Source organism: Merops nubicus, unplaced genomic scaffold (assembly GCF_000691845.1).
Source record: "Merops nubicus isolate BGI_N331 unplaced genomic scaffold, ASM69184v1 scaffold36878, whole genome shotgun sequence".
Taxonomy (NCBI): Eukaryota; Metazoa; Chordata; class Aves; order Coraciiformes; family Meropidae; genus Merops; species Merops nubicus.
The window spans coordinates 415-3216 of record NW_008628337.1 but is presented as its reverse complement, the minus strand read 5'-3'; the positions used below and the strand labels follow the sequence as shown (position 1 = coordinate 3216).

At 63.2% G+C, this 2802-nt stretch overlaps 1 protein-coding gene across 1 annotated transcript in view; it reads left to right on the top strand.

Annotated features, from left to right (window-relative positions):
• Positions 1-2481, top strand: part of LOC103779004 (striated muscle-specific serine/threonine-protein kinase-like) — a gene marked incomplete at its 5' end in the record, with an annotated part of 4268 nt that extends 1787 nt beyond the window's left edge. The window contains 5 exons of the mRNA XM_008946622.1: positions 310-440; positions 531-1066; positions 1497-1572; positions 1827-1976; positions 2274-2481. Of these exons, the coding sequence (XP_008944870.1) occupies positions 310-440; positions 531-1066; positions 1497-1572; positions 1827-1976; positions 2274-2481 (1101 nt within the window). The remainder of the gene's footprint in view (positions 1-309; positions 441-530; positions 1067-1496; positions 1573-1826; positions 1977-2273) is intronic.
• Positions 2482-2802: the final 321 nt, after the last annotated feature.

Genomic DNA, 2802 nt, shown 5'->3' with positions numbered 1-2802 from the left:
CCAGCCCCGCATCCCCCGCCCAACATCCCCGTCTGTGTGCCCCCCGAGCTGACATTCAGCCCTCCTCGGACTGCTGCCTCGCCCCACACAGACACCCCCACCGAGGGCTCCTCCCTGCCCCCCACGGACACATCCACCCCACCCCAGGCTCAATCTCCTTCCAAGTCATCTCCCGCTGCTCCAGTTCCAACCATTCCCAGCTCAGCCCCCACGGTGTCTCCCACCCCCAATGCAGCACCCGCACGGAAGATGCCCCCCTACATGGTCACCTCCTTTGTCTCCATACCTCCCACATCGCTCCCTGCACAGGAGCCCCCCCCCACCAGCACGTCTTCCAAGGAGCCCCCAGCTGAGAGCGGGACGCCGGCAGTGAAAGACAGCACAGCTCTGCGGCAGGGCGTCCCCCAAAAGCCGTACACCTTCCTGGACGAGAAGGCGAGGTGAGTAGTGGTGGGACAGGATGCTCTGCTGGGGGTGCCCCCCAGCCCGGCACCCCAGCCTGGGATGCTGAACACCGCCCTGTGCCGCAGGGGCCGTTTTGGGGTGATCCGGCTGTGCAAGGAGAACGCCACAGGGAAGCACTTCATGGCCAAGATCGTGCCCTATGAGGCGGAGCGGAAGCAGAGCGTGCTGCAGGAGTACGAGATCCTCAAGGCGCTGCACCACGAGCGCATCATGGCCCTGCACGAGGCGTACATCACCCCCCGCTACCTGGTGCTCATCTGCGAGAACTGCGCCGGCAAGGAGATCCTCTACAGCATCGTGGACAGGTATGAGCAGCTGTGGGGCTACCAGGAGAGGTGGCCAGCACAGGGCCGCGTGCTGATGCCACTTGCCCCCAGGTTTCGCTACTCGGAGGATGACGTGGTGAACTACGTGCTGCAGCTCCTGCAGGGCCTCGAGTACCTGCACGGCCGCCGCATCGTGCACCTCGACATCAAGCCGGACAACATTGTCATCTCGGGCATGAACGCCCTCAAGATCATTGATTTTGGCAGTGCCCAGACCTACAACCCACTCGTGCTGCGGCAGCTGGGGCGGCGTGTCGGCACCCTGGAGTACATGTGTGAGTGGGGTGCCAGGGGTGTGGTGGCACGGGGACAGGCACGAGGACAGGGCCAGATCTGGGGCACACTTGTGCCTGAGTTGTGTATGTGTGCCTGTGCACTGGGGAGCCTGGGAGTGGGGAGGAGTTGTGGTGTCCTTGGGGAAGCTGAAGGGTCTTTGGGGTGCTAGACGTGTCTACTGAAGGTTTCTGTAGAGCTTCTAGATTCAGTGGGAGAGTTTGGGTGCTGTGGGGCAATTTGGGTGTGCTTGGAGGTGCTAGGTTCTGTCAGGGTATTGGGTTGTCAGGGAGGGGTGCTGGGGAGTGCAACAGTGGGGTGCTGGGGCTGCTGTGGGTGCAGGGGTAGGTTCTGGAGGTGCTGGGGGTGTTGTGGGTGCTGGGGCTGGGCCCCCCAACCCAGCATGTGACAGACCTGCTCCCCTGCCCACAGCGCCGGAGGTGGTGAAGGGGGATCCGGTGGGCTCCGCAGCAGATGTCTGGGGTGTCGGCGTCCTCACCTACATCATGTAAGAGATGGGGCTGGGGGGATGAACACCCTGAGGTATAGTCAGCCCCACCTGGGGCTCAGTGCCATGGGGAACACCAGACTGATGGTGGGCTGGGGGGTGCTGTAGCCCTGCAGGCCCTTCCCAGCTGGACATGAGGATCAAGGCACCCTGGGCAGCTGTGGCTGTGCCAAACGAGGGATGGGTGGGTAGGGGGTGCTGGGTGCCCTCCTACTGCTGCCTCTCAGCCCATGACACCCTCTCTACCCTTGCAGGCTCAGCGGGCGGTCACCATTCTTTGAACTGGACCCCATTGAGACAGAGAACCGCATCCTGGCAGGGCGTTTTGATGCCTTCAAGCTGTACCCCAACGTCTCACAGAGTGCTGCCCTCTTCATCCGCAAGGTCCTTGCTGTCCACCCCTGGTGAGTGTCTAGCTCAGACAATGAGGACACGTGGCCCTGGACTATACCTGCGATTGGGCCAAGCAGGCAGCTCCCTGCAGCGCAGGGCCCTTCCAGATATCATCAATGGGACCCATCAGTGGTCCATCCCTGCTCCTGCAGAGGGCTGGGATCTCCTGAGCACAAGGTCCTGGAGTACATCCCTGCTCCAGGAGAGGGCTGGGACCTCCTGGGTCTTGCAGGGTAGTGGCTGGGTTTGGGGGGTGCAGCAGCAGTGGGCATCTTGCAGCCCCTGACGTGGAGCCACCCCTGCCCCAGGAGCCGCCCCACGGTGAAGGACTGCTTTGCCAACGCCTGGCTCCAGGACGCCTATCTGATGAAGCTGCGCCGCCAGACTCTGACTTTCACCACCAACCGCCTCAAGGAATTCCTGGTGGAGCACCAGCGGCGCCGCGGCGAGGCTGTCACCAAGCACAAGGTCTTACTCCGCTCCTACCAGGGCAGCCAGCAGCCAGGGCCACAGTAGCCCGGCGTGAGCGGCCGAGGAGCCAGAGGAACATTCCAGGGGCCACGGGATGGGGCAGCTGAAGAGGAGCCTGAATGAGCCCACGGACCTCATGTGCCACCGCTGGGGATGCTGGCGGCTGGCATCATTTCATTTTGGCGGTGCTGATGGAGAGGGGAGGAGTTGCCCCAGCCGGCCCGGCAGCGGGATCCGGCAGTGGGTGAGCGGTGAGAAGTCTTGCTGTGAAGGAACAGAGAATGTGGCAGAAGGTCAGGAGGACGGGATGGGGATAAGGGGGCAAGGAAGGAGAGCTCCAAGTGGGAGCAGGAGAGACGCCAGCAC